Source organism: Candoia aspera, chromosome 2, assembly GCF_035149785.1.
Source record: "Candoia aspera isolate rCanAsp1 chromosome 2, rCanAsp1.hap2, whole genome shotgun sequence".
Classification (NCBI taxonomy): domain Eukaryota; kingdom Metazoa; phylum Chordata; class Lepidosauria; order Squamata; family Boidae; genus Candoia; species Candoia aspera.
This window is the reverse complement of record NC_086154.1, coordinates 198,073,331-198,093,043: the sequence shown is the minus strand read 5'-3', so window position 1 is coordinate 198,093,043 and position 19,713 is coordinate 198,073,331. Positions and strand designations below refer to the sequence as shown.

The 19,713-nt window shown below is 43.1% G+C and overlaps 1 protein-coding gene across 1 annotated transcript; it reads left to right on the top strand.

Annotated features, from left to right (window-relative positions):
* The first annotated feature begins 6,807 nt into the window (after positions 1–6,807).
* On the top strand, positions 6,808–13,856 carry RFK (riboflavin kinase). Its single transcript, XM_063295156.1, has 4 exons — positions 6,808–7,200; positions 9,643–9,794; positions 11,061–11,163; positions 11,924–13,856. Exons 1-4 carry the CDS (start codon positions 6,906–6,908, stop codon positions 12,055–12,057), a joined length of 684 nt encoding a protein of 227 aa, XP_063151226.1. The 5' UTR covers positions 6,808–6,905; the 3' UTR covers positions 12,058–13,856.
* The last annotated feature ends 5,857 nt before the right edge of the window (positions 13,857–19,713 follow it).

Genomic DNA, 19,713 nt, shown 5'->3' with positions numbered 1-19,713 from the left:
GCTCGACTCTACGGCGCAGCCGACGGTGGGACAACCGGCGACCGGAAGAAGCCAACCGCAACTACCAGGGGGAATGCGCACGGACCTCGCCGCCGCCCTCAAAACCGACCCCTGGTTCCTGGCAAACCCCGACAAGGTAACGATGGCACAGGACCTGGCATGGGGGGAAGGCAGAATCTACGTCCCGGACTCGCAACGCCAGGCGATCTTGCATAGGTCACACGACGCCAAACAAGCGGGACACTTTGGGTTCCTCAAGACCCTACACCTAACACGGCGTCAATTCTGGTGGCCCGCGCTCAGGCGAGACGTAAAAGCCTACGTGGCGTCCTGCCCAACGTGCGCTAGGGCCAAACGGGCACCAGGCAAACCCGCGGGGCTATTACAACGGGTGGCAGAACCCTCCCGCCCATGGGAGGAAATCTCTATGGATTTTATAGTGGACCACCCACCCAGCCAGAAGAAAACGGCCATTTGGGTGGTGAAGGACTACTTCTCAAAGCAGGCCCACTTCATCCCCTGCACGTCGGTCCCATCCTCACAACAGCTAGCCAAACTCTTCCTCATCCACGTGTACAGGCTACACGGATGTCCCGCACGTGTGGTGACCGACAGGGGCACACAGTTCACCTCCAAATTCTGGCGGGCCTTCCTAAAGCTGACGGGGACCCAACAGGCCCTATCTACGGCTTGGCACCCCCAGACGGATGGAGCCACAGAGGTTCTTAATGCCACCTTAGAGCAATTCATACGATCATATACTAACTACCACCAAGACGACTGGGCTGAACTGCTCCCGTTCGCCGAAGTCGCATACAACAACGCCGTCCACACGAGCACGGGGAAAACTCCGTTTGAAGTAGTCTCGGGGCGCGACTTCGTCCCCATACCGGAGCTACCTCAACCCCCGGAACCCCAGGTGGACGCTAGCGACTGGGGACGGAAGATCGCGGAAGCATGGCCAGTAATCACGGCGGCGCTGAAGGATGCACAGGCAGCCTACAAAGAGCAGGCCGACAAGCACCGGCGCCAACAACCGACGTTCCAAGCGGGGGATATGGCCTACCTATCCACCAAGTTCCTAAAGTCAACCCAACCCTCGAAAAAACTGGGGCCTAAGTACATCGGGCCGTTCCGAGTCACGCAAATAGTGAACCCGATAGCAATACGCTTGGACCTGCCACACAACCTACGGAGACTCCACCCGGTGTTCCACACCAGCCTCCTGAAACCGGCAACCACCTCCCGATGGCACCCAAGCACGCCACAGCCCGCACCGCTGATGATCGACGGGCAACACCACTTCGAGATAAGGGACATTCTCGACTCCCGCAAGCAACGAGGAACTCTACACTATCTGGTCAGGTGGAAACACTTCCCCCACCCGGAATGGGTGGCGGCGCACAACGTTAACGCGCCTGACCTAACCAGAGCATTTCACCGGGCATACCCCGACAAGCCACAACCAAGGTCAGCAAGCCAAACCCCCCCCCGCAGGCCCCCCCCACCTCCCGTGCCCCAAGGGAAAGGGCCCCCCCAAGCCCGCGACTTGGGTGGACCTCCCCCCCCGGGACTCACTCCCCCCGCCCCGGGCCCACGAGGTGATGACAAGCGTTCGCCAGCACCCTCCCCCCGCCCCCCCGGCCGCGGGGGAGTGGCAAGCAAGTCAACAGGGCAACCTGGGGGCAACGCCCAGGAGATACAACAAAGGCGACGCACTTTAAATTGAAAAAAAAGAAGGGCCCTACCTGGAGCTGATAAGCACCCGACCAGCCACACCTCTCTCCTCGCCGAACTGAGCCAAACAAACAGGGTGTGGCTGGAGCATGCGCACGCCAGGACGGGACCCGGGCATGCGCACCATGGACACACCCTGGGAAGGCACGTGGTAGAGGGAGGGGCAAAGGGAGGGGCGACAACTACTCCGGCGGGAACTTAAAAAAAAAAAAAAAAAAAAAGTGCCGTTTGACAGCTCCACCGAAAAAAAAAAAAAAAAAAAAAAACCAGAAAACCAGGGGGGAGCACTATTCGGAAAGGGGGCAGTATGTCATGAGTGCCGTTGAGCTGAAGTCATCAGCGCAATGGCACACATGACAATAGCAAGGAAATAGGTGAAGGGGCTCAAGATAAGTAGCCATCAACCCACAACGACTAACGGCCAACAAACAATAACTAAACGGATCACGGAGCACACCCAAGCCATCAGCGCCAATACATCGGAGATCGCCCAGCTGAGAGCAATCACCAGAGGAATAGAAAACCTGATGATGGGCGACCCCGGAACCCCTCACCCACCGGCAGGGCAACGTATTGGACAAAGGGGGGTGACGTGACCGCGAGTGAGGGGGCGCTGACCGGCGCGGGGTATTTAAACCCCGCACCGGCGCGCTCCTGTCACTCTCAGCTTTTTTCTTCCGACGCTGTAACTGCGCTGTGAATAAATCAGAGCCTGATCCACGAACCAGTGTCTGAGTCTTATTCAGAGGCAGGCAGCGCATGACACTAGACATGTTGGACTACACAACCCCTATCATCTCCACCCAGCATGCTCCTGGAGTTGGCTGAAGATAACTGTTAAGAACTTAACACATCTGGAGATCGCCCAGTTTGGGAAGGCTGGCTTATGATATGATATCTAATATTTTGAAAGAGGGATGTGGAGTGAACTTCAGTGGCTAAGGTTGTGGATGTGCATGTACTGAGTGAAATGCCTGTGTCTTTCAACGGCTATCAGTGTTCATTGGCAATATCCAGCACTGTGTGACACTTTTACCAGCATTCCCAAACTGATTTTTCCCCAATGTGCTTCATTACAGTGCTCACAAGAGTGGGGATGATGGGAGTTAACAGTCTGACACTCATGACTCGCTTTATTGCAGTGGTCTGGACCCGAACCAGCAATATCTCCGAGGTATGCCTGTGTATCTTCAGCAAAGGATCGTTACCTTGTTGTGGTGCTGGAGCTTGAGCACCTCAATGATGCCATGAGCTAAGCCGTGAAGGGCCACCCAAGACGGGAAGGTCATGACAGAGCGGTCAGACTAAATGCGATCCTTGGGGAAGGTAATGACAACCCACCCCAGTATTCTTGCCGTGAAAACTAAATGGATCAGTACAACCAGAGATATGTCGGTATACCATCAGAAGATGAGACCCCCAGGTCGGAAGATGGTCAAAATGCTACTGGGGAGGAACAGAGGATGAGTTCAACTAGCCCCAGACGTGATGACGCAGCTAGCTCAAAGCCGAAAGGACGGCTAGCGGCCGACAGTGCTGGTGGTGAACGGCAAATCCGATGTTCTAAGGATCAACACACCATTGGAACCTGGAACGTAAGATCTATGAGCCAGGGCAAATTGGATGTGGTTATTGGTGAGATGCCAAGATTAAAGATAGACATTTTGGGCGTCAGTGAACTGAAATGGACTGGAATGGGCCACTTCACATCAAATGACCATCAAATCTACTACTGTGGACAAGAGGACTACAGAAGAAATGGAGTAGCCTTCCTAATTAATAGTAAAGTGGCTAAAGCAGTGCTTGGACACAATCCAAAAAAACGATAGAATGATATCAGTTTGAATTCAGGGCAAGCCATCTAACATCACAGTGATCCAAATATACGCCCCAACCACAAATGCTGAAGAAGCTGAAGTAGAGCAGTTCTATGAGGATCTGCAGCACCTACTGGACAACACGCCTAAGAGAGATGCTATTTTCATCACAGGAGACTGGAATGCTAAGGTGGGCAGTCAGATGACACCTGGAATTACAGGTAAGCATGGCCTGGGAGAACAAAACGAAGCAGGACATAGGCTGATAGAATTTTGCCAAGACAACTCACTCTGCATAACAGACACTCTCTTCCAACAACCTAAGAGACGGCTTTATACATGGACTTCACCAGATGGACAACACTGAAATCAGATTGACTACATCCTTTGCAGTCAAAGGTGGCGGACATCTATACAGTCGGTAAAAACAAGACCTGGAGCTGACTGTAGTTCCGATCACGAACTTCTTATTGCACAATTTACGATCAGACTACAGAGATTAGGGAAGACCCACAGATCAGCTAGATATGAGCTCACTAATATTCCTAAGGAATATGCAGTGGAGGTGAAGAATAGATTTAAGGGACTGGACTTAGTAGATAGGGTCCCGGAAGAACTATGGACAGAAGTGCGCAACATTGTTCAGGAGGCGGCAACAAAATACATCCCAAAGAAAGAGGAAACAAAGAAGGCAAAACGGCTGTCTGCTGAGACACTAGAAGTAGCCCAAGAAAGAAGGAAAGCAAGAGGCAACAGTGATAGGGGGAGATATGCCCAATTAAATGCAAAATTCCAGAGGTTAGTCAGAAGAGATAAGGAATTATTTTTAAACAAACAATGCATGGAAGTGGAAGAAGACAATAGAATAGGAAGGACAAGAGACCTCTTCCAGAAAATTAGAAACATTGGAGGTAAATTCCAGGCAAAAATGGGTATGATCAAAAACAAAGATGACAAGGACCTAACAGAAGAAGAAGAGATCAAGAAAAGGTGGCAAGAATATACAGAAGACCTGTATAGGAAGGATAACAATTTCGGGGATAGCTTTGATGGTGTGGTCAGTGAGCTAGAGCCAGACATCCTGAAGAGTGAGGTTGAATGGGCCTTAAGAAGCATTGCTAATAACAAGGCAGCAGGAGACGACGGCATCCCGCTGAACTGTTCAAAATCTTGCAAGATGATGCTGTCAAGGTCATGTATGCTATATGCCAGCAGATTTGGAAAACACAAGAATGGCCATCAGATTGGAAAAAATCAACTTATATCCCCATACCAAAAAAGGGAAACACTAAAGAATGTTCAAACTATCAAACAGTGGCACTCATCTCACATGCCAGTAAGGTAATGCTCAAGATCCTGCAAAGTAGACTTCAGCAGTTCATGGAGTGAGAATTGCCAGATGTACAAGCTGGGTTTAGAAAAGGCAGAGGAACTAGGGACCAAATTGCCAATATCCGCTGGATAATGGGAAAAGCCAGGGAGTTTCAGAAAAACATCTATTTCTGTTTTATTGACTATTCTAAAGCCTTTGACTGTGTGGACCATAACAAATTGTGGCAAGTTCTTAGTGGTATGGGGATACCAAGTCATCTTGTCTGCCTCCTGAAGAATCTGTATAACGACCAAGTAGCAACAGTAAGAACAGACCACGGAACGGACTGGTTTAAGATTGGGAAAGGAGTACGGCAGGGCTGTATACTCTTACCCTACCTATTCAACTTGTATGCAGAACACATCATGCGACAAGCTGGGCTTGAGGAATCCAAGGCTGGAGTTAAAATCTCTGGAAGAAACATTAACAATCTCAGATATGCAGATGATACCACTTTGATGGCTGAAAGCGAAGAGGAACTGAGGAGCCTTATGATGAAGGTGAAAGAAGAAAGTGCAAAAGCTGGCTTGCAGCTAAACCTCAAAAAAACCAAGATTATGGCAACCAGCTTGATTGATAACTGGCAAATAGAGGGAGAAAACGTAGAGGCAGTGAAAGACTTTGCATTTCTAGGTGCGAAGATTACTGCAGATGCTGACTGCAGTCAGGAAATCAGAAGACGCTTAATCCTTGGGAGAAGAGCAATGACAAATCTCAATAAAATAGTTAAGAGCAGAGACATCACACTGACAACAAAGGCCCGCATAGTTAAAGCAATGGTGTTCCCCGTAGTGACATATGGCTGCGAGAGCTGGACCATAAGGAAGGCTGAGAGAAGGAAGATAGATGCTTTTGAACTGTGGTGTTGGAGAAAAATTCTGAGAGTGCCTTGGACTGCAAGAAGATCAAACCAGTCCATCCTCCAGGAAATAAAGCCAGACTGCTCACTTGAGGGAACGATATTAAAGGCAAAACTGAAATACTTTGGCCACATCATGAGAAGACAGGACACCCTGGAGAAGATGCTGATGCTAGGGAGAGTGGAAGGCAAAAGAAAGAGGGGCCGACCAAGGGCAAGATGGATGGATGATATTCTAGAGGTGACGGACTTGTCCCTGGGGGAGCTGGGGGTGTTGATGACCGACAGGAAGCTCTGGCGTGGGCTGGTCCATGAAGTCACGAGGAGTTGGAAGCGACTAAATGAACGAACAACAAATGCTTGTGTATAAAATCACGTCCTCCTAGTTTCTCTTTTACAGGAAAGGGGAAATTGGGATCCAGGTTGGGGAAGGCTGATCAAACTAATATGCCCCAGTATGGCTTCAATTGCTATGCAGCAAAGTAGGCTGCCAGCAACTTCGAAGGGGGCCGGTAATATTTTTCAAGCCTGTTCTGACTTCTGCGGGCTAAATAATGCAGGCTATTTGATAGTGCAGAAGTCTGCACTATCAAAACTCACTCCAGCGCAAGCCTGTAGCATAAATTCTGAGAACCCCTTGTGATATACAGATTACAATTTAATTATCAAAACTCCAGTTAAAACTAAGCTTATTCGTGTCTTGCAAAGCCCTAACCGCAACGAAGTCATTCGTTTCCTTCATGGGCGTTCACACAAATTCATTGACCGTGCGGAGAATCCCTAAAACAGGTCAATGCCTCTGCCTCTCGGACACTGTCTCTTTCTCGAAACTAGTAGGCTGATCTGGAAGCACCGCATTGGACCAAGCAGCCGTACCGTCCCCCGGCGATGACTTTCAAAGTCCGCACGGTCGCCAGAGGACGCCAAAGCGCAGGCGCGCAGGCTGCATTTTCTCGCAAATCTCTCTCGCAGGGCAGAAACGCGGTGGCTCCACCCACCGGCGGTCGACGAGTTCGTACGCGCAGCAACCTTCGTAGCAGGGGGGGAGCCGGGCGTGCTAGAATGTTCCTGCGTGCCTTTCTTCTTCCTCCTCCACCCGCTTCTCCTGTGACGCAAAACAATGTCCCACCTCTTCCGCACCGGCAGTTCGGTTGCTCAATTGTGCGCGGTGCGGTGCGTCTCCGCCGGGACGAAACGCGGCGGGAGCGTTGTGCGCCGGCCGGGTAGTCACGCTTCTCGTCTTCTGGACCGGCGCGTGCTCCCGGGGACCAAGCCTTGGGCCGCCGCCTCTGCCTTTCGCCCCGTGCTGGCTCTCCCCTTTAGCTCCGTCGCCATGAAGAACCTGCCGTACTTCTGCCGTGGAGAGGTGGTGCGAGGCTTCGGGCGCGGCTCCAAGGAGCTGGGCATCCGCACAGGTGAGCGCGGTGGAAGCGGGTGGACCGGGCACCGCTCCCGGGATGTTGGGAGGAAGGTGTGTGGATGCGTGTGTATCACCCCCTTCTCTTCGTCGTCCCTGCCTGGTTCTCCAGGCGGTGGTGGGAAGGAGGTCCAGTTTCTGGTTTCTTACTTGCCTTTATTAAAACGAGGCTTTAGTATAATTTCACAGAGGAGTGGAACTGGGTCTCTCTCTCTCTCTCTCTTTTTGGTCTAGTTATAATGAAGTTCGGTTCAAGGCCAGCTCAGCCCCTTCATGGATAGTGCTTGTAGGTTTTTTGCCACAGTACAGACTAGCTTGCCATAGACTTATGAGATATTTTCTGACCTCCCAACCTATCTTACAACCCTCATATTTTCTGGTACTCAGTCGTCCAAGTACCCTGCCAAACTTCCTCTCCAGGCAAGGTCACCAGCTGCTTAGATCAGAGCCATTTCTACAAGGGATATTTTGTGGCTTTCTAGACCCAGGATTTCACACATGATGAAAGCCAATAGCAGCATGCCTAAGCAGGTCAACTTGGAAAGTTGTATTCTCAATGACACAAATGCTTACATCATAAAGTTTATGTAATAATGCTTACATTGTAATAAAAGTGCTGGGCGCTTAAAAGAGTCAGAGATCTTTGCCTCTATATGCTGTGTGCATGTGCCTATGCTGCAGTGATACTGTTTTTTCTCCAGCAACTTGGAAAACAAAAGGGGTATCTCTTCCCTGTATCACTTAGGTGAAGGTAAAATCTCTGTGTTGGCAAGAACTTTTTCCCATACTAGCAAAGGATGTACCCCCAAGTATGAAATCATATCTAGCATATACGATAAAAAATTGTTTACATTACAATAGCTCCTACTAAGATACCATAGAGATGTGCAGGTCTTTGGATCTGAAGCAGGAATGGTGGTTTGGATAGAGCAGGGTTTCTTAGCCAGGGTTCCATGGGACCCTCGGGTTCTGCAAGAGGTCACTAGGAGTTCCCTGGGAGATCACGATTTATTTAAAAAATTATTTCAGATTCAGGCAACTTCACATTAAAGAGGTAAGTTTCATTATTTATTTTTAGTGTAAGATCACTGTTAATGCATATATACAGGCCTACCCATGAAACAAATATAATAATTTTGTAACTTTTGGCCTATATTTGAGCCTGAATTGCAGGGGTTCTCCCAGGCCACTTGAAAAAATATTTCAAGGGGTCCTCCTGGGTCAAAAGGTTGAGAAAGGCTGGGATACAGCATGGACTATATCTGTCGCCAATACCTTACAAGTTTGAATTCAGGAAGTGTTAAGGAGTATCATGATTATACCCTGTCATCACTTCATACATACTTCCTGAACTCAGATATGTATTACCCTAAGGCCACATAAGACCAGAAAGGGCTTGGCTTCTTTGAGGTACAGTGTTACTGACAGGTACCTTAGTACTTCCCAGTGCTAGAACTAAATGACTTTTTCTGCTGCAGATTTGAATACTGCACCCATCTAATACAGCAACAGTGGTGAGGAGAAACTTCATGGAAATTTTGTAAGAAAAGTTGCAGATAAATTGACTTGCTGCTACTTGGAAATACAGATTTAGCATTTTAGTATTGGAATATGTCTCTAAATAATAAAAGATTTCTAAGATAATAAAATAATTTGCTAAGGAAGGCCACAAAAATAACACGGAAAATAAAAATCTGATTTTGAGAAAGGCTTCTGACTGATCTTTTTGCATGTGCTATATTTTAATGGTTCATGTAAATCTTTTATTTTTCAGCTAATTTTCTGAAGAAGTGGTTGACAGCTTCTCATCTGATATCTCTACTGGCATATACTATGGATGGGGATGTGTTATATTTAGTGTTCCTTTGAGAAACTTTTTGGCTTATATTTAAGTAAATTCAGTTCTAATTTAATAACAGTAATTTAATTGCTATATGTAGGCTTGCGGAGAGTCATGTGTATTTTTTAATCTCTTAGTGTATGTCTAGGAATTGTTTCAGTATTTTTTTGTTGAAATGTGGGAAAAAATGTTGTGCAGTATGCAGTAAAATAACATGAAATTATAATGTACTTTTAGCCTCTTTGTTATTTTTCAGGTGATCTAAAAATTAAGTTAAAATTTTGAAACTGTCAGACTTCGCAGAAAATTTTGTCCCTTGAACATTCTGACCCCCCACATTTCAAGCAAGAAACATTCTTGAAAGTTCAAATGCAGGCTGGCCTTTTGGTTGAGAATGTGCAGCATATATAATTAAAGAGTGACTTAAACATTAATGTAAATTACCTTAGTTGTATTTAGACCATCCTAAGTTAAAGTCAACCTCACCTGGATTCTATTCTGATACTATTAAAATAGGTATATGTACTGCTCTAAGGCTTCTGACTGATCTTTTTGCATGTGCTATATTTTAATGGTTCATGTAAATCTTTTATTTTTCAGCTAACTTTTCTGAAGAAGTGGTTGACAGCTTCCCATCTGATATCTCTACTGGCATATACTATGGATGGGGTTGTGTTGGAACTGGAGATGTGCATAAAATGGTTTTGAGTATAGGTTGGAATCCATACTACAAGAACATTAAGAAATCAGTGGTGAGCATATTGTGTGTTAATGTCTTAAAACAAGCTCAGGACTCGATCAGTGGGAATGTATTTTTGGACGCATTTTGCTGGAACTCTTACACATACATATACATATGGACAGACACTTAGCAGGTGTTGTTTTATGACACTTTTAATTCCTGACCATTTTGTGTAAACCTTTAATGAGGTGAATTCGTTATCACAATCTTGTTGAATCCAGAATATGCTAATTCCTTTAGAAATGACTATATAATATATAATAAATGACTATTATAATATATAATGGTAATAATAAAATGAGATTTTTTTCTAAGAGAAATACTACACAGGTAGTCCTCACTTAACAACTCTAATTCAGACCGGAATTTCCATCACTAAGCAAAGCAGTCGGGCAAAACATTACAGGACTGCACCACTTACCAAGGCAGTTCCAGTAGTCCCAGTTGTGGTTGTTAGGCCAGGACCGTGTCATTGTTAGGCCAGGACCTCACGCTTCTCCTGCCCTGCCACACCTCCACTTCAACACCCCTCACCTGCCTGTCTCCCCCCACCTTTTCCCCTTTGGCCACCCTGCACTCTGCCGCCTGCCCCTGCTGCCCCCAGCTGACCTTCACCATCCTCAGCCTTGTCTGCTGAAGGGAGCTTGCATGCCAGCTGGGGAGGTGGCAGTAGGATAGGATGCCGAGGCACAGCGCGCTCTGTCGTCAGGCAAGATAGAAGAGGGGGTGGCTTCCTGGGCGAAGGTGGAGGCTGTGAGGGAGGTGCTGTTCAAGTCGTGGCAGACCTGGAGCAAGTGTTGGGATGAGGGCTTCCTGAGGTGCCACATGTGCTTTGCAGCTCATGTTGGAAGCGTTCCTGGAGAAACGGCCTGTGGGCTTTAGTAAGGGATGGAGGTGAGCCCAGTGTTAGCCTATTTTGCAGGCCCTCTGCTCGCTCTCAGCCCAGCCTTTCTCCTGCAAAGCCTCGTGAAGGGCCAGCAGCTTCCAGTGTGAGCTGCAGAGAGTGGTTTCAGTGAGTTGGAAGCTGCTGGCCCTTCACGAGGCTTTGCAGGAGGAAGGCGGGGCCGAGAGCGAGCAGAGGGCCTGCAGGTAGGCCAGGTCTAAATGAATGGTCATTGAATGAGGACTACCTGTATTCTACATAGAAGTTAATGATAAGTTAGTTTGGCTTTACTCATATATTTACAACTTCAAGAAATAAAGATGCCTTTATTTCAACGTATTAATATATATACTTAATTACATGCGAGACAAACTTACAAAATTGTTTTTTTAGGAAACGCACATTATTCATACCTTCAAAGAAGACTTTTATGGAGAAATACTCAGCATAATCATTGTCGGTTATATAAGAGCAGAACAGAACTTCGATTCTTTAGGTAAGTTTGAGTATCTAAATATTTATTGTTCCACAAATGATAATGCCTACTAATGAGATGAGGTAATTAGTATCATTAAGATATGAGTTGCTGAGGTAAAGAATATGAAGACTATTCATACTGGGTAAAATTATCTGCCTGAATAATAATAATAAGTATTTCCCTGGAGAAATTTTATCTTTGTAACACCTGCCTGTGGTGCACATTACATAGAAGCAGAACAGTGTAGAAAATTACAATTATCTGGATGTAAAAAGTGCTGCCCAACTCATCTCAGTTTGAGACATCATTGTATTGCACTAAGAAGGAGATCCAGGCCACTGGCAGCTATGGAAGCTTACATCTCTCAGCCCAACCTACTTCACAGAGTTGTTGATGTGATACCCGTTCCATCGTATGTTCCTGGAGAAAATATATAAATAGTGGGTTTATAACATTCAATAATGTAATGGTTTGACCTTACATGAATGAGCCTGAGGTTTGTGGCTTTTCTCTTGCCCTGTCTCCACTTCCTCTTTGGCAAGGTATGAGTTATGCAAACCATAATTGGAAGCTACATTGCGTGGCTTTGGATTCTTTAACTGTTTCCTCAGTTCCCACCCAACATATGCAACGCACTCTCAGACCACAGTTCACTCAGTTTAGGGAGTATGAAAGAGACTTGTAGAGAGTAGATGGCTTAAATACTTCATTCGATACTGGAATCAGGCATTTATCAATATTACATATTTTGGAAGTTATGTTTTTTTTTCCTCTACAGATGCACTTATAGCTGCTATTCAACATGATATTGAAGAAGCTAAAAATCTTCTAGATTTGCCAGAATACCAGAAATTTAAAGATGACAACTTCTTTCACACAGTAAATCTTAACAATATGACTAATGGTCATTAAATAATGCCCTTTATTTTCACTGTAGTTATTTAAATTGTACTGATCTTAGCAGTTGTCCTTTTTAATAGAAAAGGCTGCCCCATTCTTTAGGATTGTTATTCTGTTAGCATTAAATTAAAATTGTTAGTGAAATGACTCTAAAAGTAACACTATTATTGTTTTTTTGTTTTCTTTCAAAAAAGGTCAGTGTAACTTGACAAATAGAAATGTGCAATCTGTTATGTGCAAATGATTACTATTAACTCATCCAAGGGCAGACAAAAGTGTGTTCCCTAAATGTTTCTAAATATTTCTAATAATAGTTATTTAATTAATTAAAAAATGCCCATATTTTTGTAGTGAAAGATTTCCAATGGAAAAGTAGAAATTGTATCAGTAATTTTACTGCCTGAACAGTTGTCCTAGATGCTTTTAATTGTTCATTGAAACATTAATTGGATCCATTTGAAGTATTTTTAATCCCTTTAAAGTGGGATTTAAGCCCTCTATGACTGAATTATGCTATTGATTTCAGTGGGAATAAAGCGTAACTTAATTTCTTCTATCTTCAACTGAGAATTTCTAGATATTTCTAGAGCTTGTTTATTTCACTGTTTTATAGTACAGTATAGTATAAAAAGCCTTGATCTTATGAGAGGCATTTGAACCTGGAACAAAGTTTTATTTTCACAAAAGCTACTTTGCTTTTGATGTAACTTTGCTGTTACAAAACAGCTTTTCATTTGATTAAATGGTCCTTTAATTTGCATGGAAAACATATGAGCGCGCACACACACACAAAGTTGCTTGTTATTCGTGGTAGTTAAGTCATGAATGCTTATTTACCGAATGTTGAACCATTGCTGCTAGGGGAAATATAGGGCACTTGTTTACAGGATGGAAGCTGAAACAACAGAGTCACCTTGCTCAGCTTCTGCTGGGAACATGCATGTCAGGTGACTCAAATTTTTCATTGCTCTGAGCGTGACTGCAAAACTGCCACCAGTATTGATTTGGAGGTTACAAATAAATTTTAGTGAGTAGGCAAATTTGCAAATATGGAATCCACGAATAATGAGGCTGGACTATAGTGTTTGTGTGTGTGAGTGTGTTTGTGTATGGCATACCTGCTGCTATGAAGTATGTGTGTATATATGCATATACACCAGTCAGAATGTAACTTGCATTCCTAACATGTTCCTGCAGTTGAAACTTTTATGGTATCTATCCAAATATTGTAGAGGGGATTTGCTTGTCCCAAGACAACATTTATATGCTTGGGAAAACAAAACACCAAAAGCTTATTACCAAATTATGTTTTATTCTGCTTATAAATTTCGTTTAAATACAAGTTTTTATGTGAAATAAAACAAAAATTCTTTTAATTAATTGTTAATTGGATTGATGAATATGGTTACTGGAAATGGAATGTGCATTTAATTCAAAAGCCTAGTTTGGGAATGTGTACACTGTGTGTATGGAGGATGAAGAGGACAGTGGAAAATTCAGTTGATTGCACTTCTACGATTTTCCAAATGGGCAAATGGCTACAAGCTTCTAGGGACTTGTAGAACATTTGAGTCTATGTACCTGTATATACTCATATTGAAGATACGTAAATAAATGCGTCGGGGGGAAAGGCCACCCCCAATCCATGTTCACTGCATGAGCATTGTAAGTTGGAAGTCTTGTGTCTCTCGTTTAAGATGGTACCCCAGATTGTTCATTTGCAAAGAATCCTGAATTCTTCCTTTTTTCATCATTCAAATATTTATTATTTCATATTTTACATTACAATTGAACTTAAAAGCTTGACTCCCCTTACTTTGTCTTGGTAAAGTGCTCATATTCTCTCTCTTTACTCACTCTGCATATGCAGTCCTAACAATAGGAAGGTTTTACGTAATTTTTTGTAGCTGAATATAAGTTAAGATTGCCACTCATTTCAACTCACGTGCCAGAGTGAATCTTTCCCAGACCGGTGGTCAGCCTATAGCCACTTGATTTCGTGCTGTTGCTGCCACCTCCAAAACGCTCGAGTGCAAACAGCAAAACCTCTTTTTACCTGGATGGGGCTTCCCTGTAACATTCTGAATCTTGCAACTAGCAAAGTGCTTTTGCTTATTACATGGTCCAGTAATGATTAGGACATGGATTGGGAGAGGGACCTCTCATGTATGAGCAAAGAAGTTGAAGCAGTTGCCTCTCATAAGCAAGTTTGTGAGGGCCGAAATAACTGGTAATAAAGTTAGCAAATTTTCTGTACTGCTGCCCCTTCCTTCCAACTCCTCCCCAGGATCAGCATGCAGCCTTACTAGCTCCATAAAGTATGAACATTAGGATATTCCAGAGGTAATTGGATATACTGTTGACTGTATATTTGTCAATTGTTTTGTTATTTTAGAAATTAGTGCCTTCTGACAGGGTTACTTTGTGAGACATAAATTACTAACCTAGGAATCATGACATGTGTATGGATTATTATTCAAGAGAATGTGTCACTGACAGACAAAGTTTTGGAATCAGCAGGGAAGTACAAACCAGAAATCTAACATATTGATCAGACCTGGTTTTTAAACAGCATATGAAATCAAATGAATATGTATTGAATTCTGCCTTTTTGTATATAGAGATAAGCAATTTTAAATTTATCACTGTTAATTTTATTAAGGGTTTTATTTTTCTATTAATTTCAACAAATTAAAACTGTATGTTTTCTATTCATTTTTCTCCACTTGGTACAAAGAAAACTGAATAACATCAAATATTCTGTTACAATAAAATGATGGGCAACTTTTGGATTACTGTGGGCTTGATTGATTGATTGGGAAAGGGTAAGGGATGTGATAAAGAGCCAGTTTGGGGTAGTGGTTAAGACATCAGGCTAGAAACCAGGAGCCTATGAATTCTAATCCCACCTGAGGCACAAAGCCAGCTGCGTGACCTTGAGCCAGTCACACTCAGCCCCAGGAAGGAGGCAGTGGCACACCACTTCCAAAATCTTGCCAAGAAAACTGCAGGGACTGGTCCAGGCAATCGCCAGGAATCAACACTGACTCAAAGGCACCAAAAAAAAAAAAAAAGATGTGATAAGTGTGGCAGTAATGCAAAGTGATTAGAATAGAACCATGATTTGTTATTTTTCATTTGTTTTGCAGGGAATGTTGAGGGTTTTCTGTTAACTTTATCAGTAAGGTTAAAGGCCAACCAATACAAGAACCATTACTGTAGTTAACTTTTGATTCTTTTTTCTAATAGTAATTTTATTAAGAATTATAATTACAACAGTAAAAACTACTACATACTGAAAAAAGGTGCAGGAAAAGAAAGGGGGGAAAGGAAAAATAGACAAATAGAAGAGAAAGAAAAGTAATGTAGAACTTGATTTTTTTTTCATTTTTTCTTTGTCCCTTCTCTCAAAATTCTTCAGAACTTTAACAAGCCTTTTTTGTAAATCTAATATAGGAAAATTATCCAGGTCACTCTCTTGGTTTGTTGTTTGTATATCCCTTTTAATTATTAACACAGCAGCCAGGTTTTTTTTTTTTTTTTTGTACAGTGTAACATCTTTTTCCATGTCATTCTTGCAGCCAGTCATTTTTAAATCCACTTTCAGTCTCGATTTTGTCAGGTAGAACTTGTTCCTTTTCCGTAACATCTTTTAGACATAGCCAGTCTATAAAGGCAGACAGTCTTAAATTAACTTTTGGGTCCGTTGTTCATAAATATCCTTCAGTATGTCCAGTGTTAAAATATTTTGCTTCATTGTATAATTGTAAGACCAGTTTGTGTGTTCTCCTTTAATTGTAATATTTAGTTCCTTCTAGTGTCCAATCCTATTATTTAAAAAAAAATCAAAAGCATTTTCCCACAGAAAGGATTCCTTATAATTAATTCCAAAATCTTATTTCAAATTTATCTGGACCTTTAATCTGTTTGTAACTTTATCAAAGTTTTAATCACCCTTTTACTCTTTATTCCCCCTCCCTCCCATTTTTAAAAAAGTTTTTAAACTTGTAGTTAAAGCTTTTTTTGCTAAGGATTGAAGGAAACTCACCTGGTGCTGTCCAACTTATTGATCCAGAGGTCCCTAATAGCTGAAAAGCAGTTAAACAATTTCTGAAAGTGATTAGAAGAGGAAGTATGTGAACCCAGTGACCTTTCAAGGGTGCCAACCATGGTTTGAGCAAGATGGCTGTTCCCTCATCTCTCAGAGCTCTAAACCTGCCAGAGACTACTGTCTTGCGGTCTCCTCATGAGAAGCAACTGTCTGGGGCGCTTGTGGGCCATCTCCTTGTCCAGAGAGGAATTATGAAGAGCTGGTCTACTTGCTGGCTCTTCATTCGGCCGTGGTCAGCTCCACTTTTCATGGAGCTGTCTTCAGTCTGCCAGTTCTTCCCCGGAAGTCTAACTTTTGATTCTTAAAAACAACATGGAAACAACTAGGTGATCAAGAATAAGTTTAAATATAATGTCTTGTGTAGTTAAGGCACTGACGTTTTCAGTGCAATAACTATAAAGATGGATACTTGTAGATTTCCACAGAAAAAGGTCTGACAGACTGTGTAGAATGAGGCAATTCCATGTCAATTGTAATTCAACATTGTTTCACTGTTTACAGAAATTTTGAATACCATATTTTTTGTTACAAAAGTGCAGTTTTATAAGGTGATTAACTACTGAACAATTAAGTTGTTAAGACAGATTAGGTATCCCTCCAAGAAGTATTAAGTTGCTAATTTGAACTTGTACCCCAAAGTTTGTTCTCCAAGGAAGTGTTTTGTTCTCACAGTAAACATTACCTAATTCATTTACATGCTTTTTCCTCATTCCATCTTTTGATTCTCTTGTTTTGCAAAGAAAACACTGTATTAACTTTTCATACAGTCAGTGTTTATCTTCATTCTAGAAGGAAATGAGGCCTTGTGCTCCGCAGCAATAGCTTGTAAGCACCGAGGAGGATGCTGCCCAGCAAAGCCAGGGCACTGAGTGCCATGCAGATGTGCAGGCTGGGCCTCGGAGGCATTCTGGCTTGCCACAGCTCAACTCAGCAGATATGGCAACAGTGGGACCTGGCTGGGTCTCTTGCACAGCCCTCCAGGACCCCCTGCCTGCTTTCAGATTCCATCTGTGTGGTGTGTGTGTGTGTGTGTGTATGTGTGATACTTCTGAGGTAGCTCCTGGCTCATGGGCTAGAGGGCAGAGAAGTGAGACTTGGTCAGAGAAGATTAGATGAGAGATTGGGCTGACCAAGAGGGGAGAAGGAGGCAGACTGGCCTTCCACTGGAAGGGTCACCGGGCCGGGCAAGGAGTGGAAAAGACTGGAAGCAAGCACATGCAATCTCTGTTTAGGCAAAGAAAAAAAAAGTATCTGCCAGATACAGAGAGAGAGGGAAAGGAAAATAAGAAAAGGACTGATGGAAAAGAAGCTCTCTGCTCTACAAGGGGGGCGGGCAGCTTTGAGATGAGCTTCCTAGACTATATATATGCTGTTGGAAAATTATATATACACATACATATACATACACACATATATACACACATACATACACATACATATATACATACATACCCAGTAATAGAATGACATACTGGTGTTCTCATTAATGGAAAACATTGGTAGCTAAATGGCCAAGGAGAAATAGCTCAGTAATGTTTCTTTAATAATTACATGTTTAGTGTGATACTTTTCATTTTTACTCAGGCTGATGAAGTCATGTAAAGATCTGAATTTGAGTCCTTTATTCTAAAAGATTTGCTTTTTCGAAAGGAATACAATAGCACCTTGTTATGCAATTTAGCATTTAGGACTGTGTTTCTCAATCTTGGCAACTTTAAGATGTGTGGACTTCAACTCCCAGAATTCCCCAGCCAGCCATGTCCACACATCTTAAAGTTGCCAAGGTTGAGAAACACTGATTTAGGATCATAGAACGAAACATACAATGCAAATTAATTTTTCTCCTCTATTGTATATTGCCTCACTAAAGTAACTATTGAATTTCCCTTTCCCTTTTTCTCCTCTTTTTTTGTCACAAAATTTTTCTTTGGTTGCTTGCAGCAGGTTGTGATATAATAGAGGGGCTGCAAAATTCTGGATGACTTGAACATGGCAACCAAGAGATTCAGAAAATGATAGTCCTTTGCTGCCATCTAGAGGTAATCCAAATTTTTGCAATTGGCCTGCTGCAGCACTACTCAATTCCTTTTATTTGACTATTCCAAAAGTGGTCATGCAAAAGTTGCATGATGAGGATGGACATCCTGGAATGTTTGAGAAGTGCACAAACAGAAGGCTCTGCTGAAATGTAAAAAGTTCTTGAAAAATGCTTAGAGAACCTAATAAGAAAGAGAATACTCATGATCCATAGCCATACTAAGATCAGGCCAAAGGTCTGTGACTAGAAGAGATTCAGTTTTGTGTTTTAGTTGTTGTGCCCAATAATAGTTGCCAGTTAAGCAGCTATATTGAACTGGAGAGGGATGGTAAGTGAGACTGGTACAGCTACTAGCTGCTCATTGCATGTTTTATTGATTCATTCATCTTGGCTGTGTTAAGTACGAATAATAGCCATTTTTATTTAGTTTGTGCTTATAGCTAAGCATGACGTAGGCAAAGTAATAAAAAAACCAAAATGTAAACCATTCTTAGCAATGCAATGGTATAACAATAAATATAAGACATTTTCTAATACCACTGCAACCCCAATGCAAATCTATATGGAGTAATACCAATTACAATGTTTTATTTAATGTTTTGAATAAGTGTATTCATTCATAGTATACTTCTGTTGTTTATTCATTCAGTCGCTTCCAACTCTTTGTGACTTCATGGACCAGCCCACGCCAGAGCTTCCTGTCGGTCGTCGCCACCCCCAGCAACCCCAGGGACAAGTCCTTCACCTCTAGAATATCATCCATCCATCTTGCCCTTGGTCAACCCCCTTCCTTTTGCCTTCCACTCTCCCTAGCATCAGCATCTTTTCCAGGGTGTCCTGTCTTCTCATGATGTGGCCAAAGTATTTCAGTTTTGCCTTTAATATCATTCCCTCAAGTGAGCGGTCTGGCTTTATTTCCTGGAGGATGGACTGGTTTGATCTTCTGGCAGTCCAAGGCACTCTCAGAATTTTCCTCCAACACCACAGTTCAAAAGCATCTATCTTCCTTCTCTCAGCCTTCCTTATGGTCCAGTTCTCGCAGCCATATGCTACCACAGGGAACACCATTGCTTTTAACTATACAGACCTTTGTTGTCAGTGTGATGTCTCTGCTCTTGACTATTTTATTGAGATTTGTCATTGCTCTTCTCCCAAGGATTAAATGTCTTCTGATTTCCTGACTGCAGTCAGCATCTGCAGTAATCTTCACACCTAGAAATGCAAAGTCTAACTGCCTCTACGTTTTCTCCCTCTATTTGCCAGTTATCAATCAAGCTGGTTGCCATAATCTTGGTTTTTTTGAGGTTTAGCTGCAAGCCAGCTTTTGCACTTTCTTCTTTCACCTTCATCATAAGGCTCCTCAGTTCCTCTTTGCTTTCAGCCATCCAAGTGGTATAATCTGCATATCTGAGATAGTTAATGTTTCTTCCAGCAATTTTAACCCCAGCCTTGGATTCCTCAAGCCCAGCATGTCGCATGATGTGTTCTGTGTACAAGTTGAATAGGTAGGGTGAGAGCA